This window comes from Penaeus monodon, chromosome 33 (genome assembly GCF_015228065.2).
Source record: "Penaeus monodon isolate SGIC_2016 chromosome 33, NSTDA_Pmon_1, whole genome shotgun sequence".
Classification (NCBI taxonomy): domain Eukaryota; kingdom Metazoa; phylum Arthropoda; class Malacostraca; order Decapoda; family Penaeidae; genus Penaeus; species Penaeus monodon.
The window spans coordinates 35,979,884-35,980,287 of record NC_051418.1 but is presented as its reverse complement, the minus strand read 5'-3'; the positions used below and the strand labels follow the sequence as shown (position 1 = coordinate 35,980,287).

Genomic DNA, 404 nt, shown 5'->3' with positions numbered 1-404 from the left:
CCACAGGCGTAGCGAGGATGGCGCTGCACACCAGATCGAGCGCTTTTGTGCTATTTTCAGCGGCGTCGCTGGCTCTCCTGGTCCCCTCGTCCAGCCAGAACTTGGAGGTTAGCGCACTCGTGATAGGCATCATGTCGATGGATGGTGGGATTTTTCGGGTTCTGATAAGGACACTCATCATCTGAAAGTATGATGTTGATTTAGAAAGTAAATACAAACAAATAGAAAAACGAAAGTATGTTTAGAGAGTTGGAATAATGAAGAAATAATGTTCATTTGAAAAGCAGAATTCCGATATGGCAGACGTTCTGAGTGAGCCTCGCGAGGAAAATGGGCTCCACGATTTCCTCTGAGGACTTTACTTCCTGTTTATCTGCTTGTTGCTGTAATAAAGTTATTAATTT

The 404-nt window shown here is 44.1% G+C and overlaps 1 protein-coding gene across 1 annotated transcript in view; it reads left to right on the top strand.

The window, feature by feature from the left end:
- Positions 1–404, top strand: part of LOC119594440 (translation initiation factor IF-2-like) — a gene marked incomplete at its 5' end in the record, with an annotated part of 7,877 nt that overhangs the window by 4,248 nt on the left and 3,225 nt on the right. Inside the window, 1 exon segment of the mRNA XM_037943500.1 lies at positions 7–107. Coding sequence (XP_037799428.1) covers positions 18–107 — 90 coding nt within the window.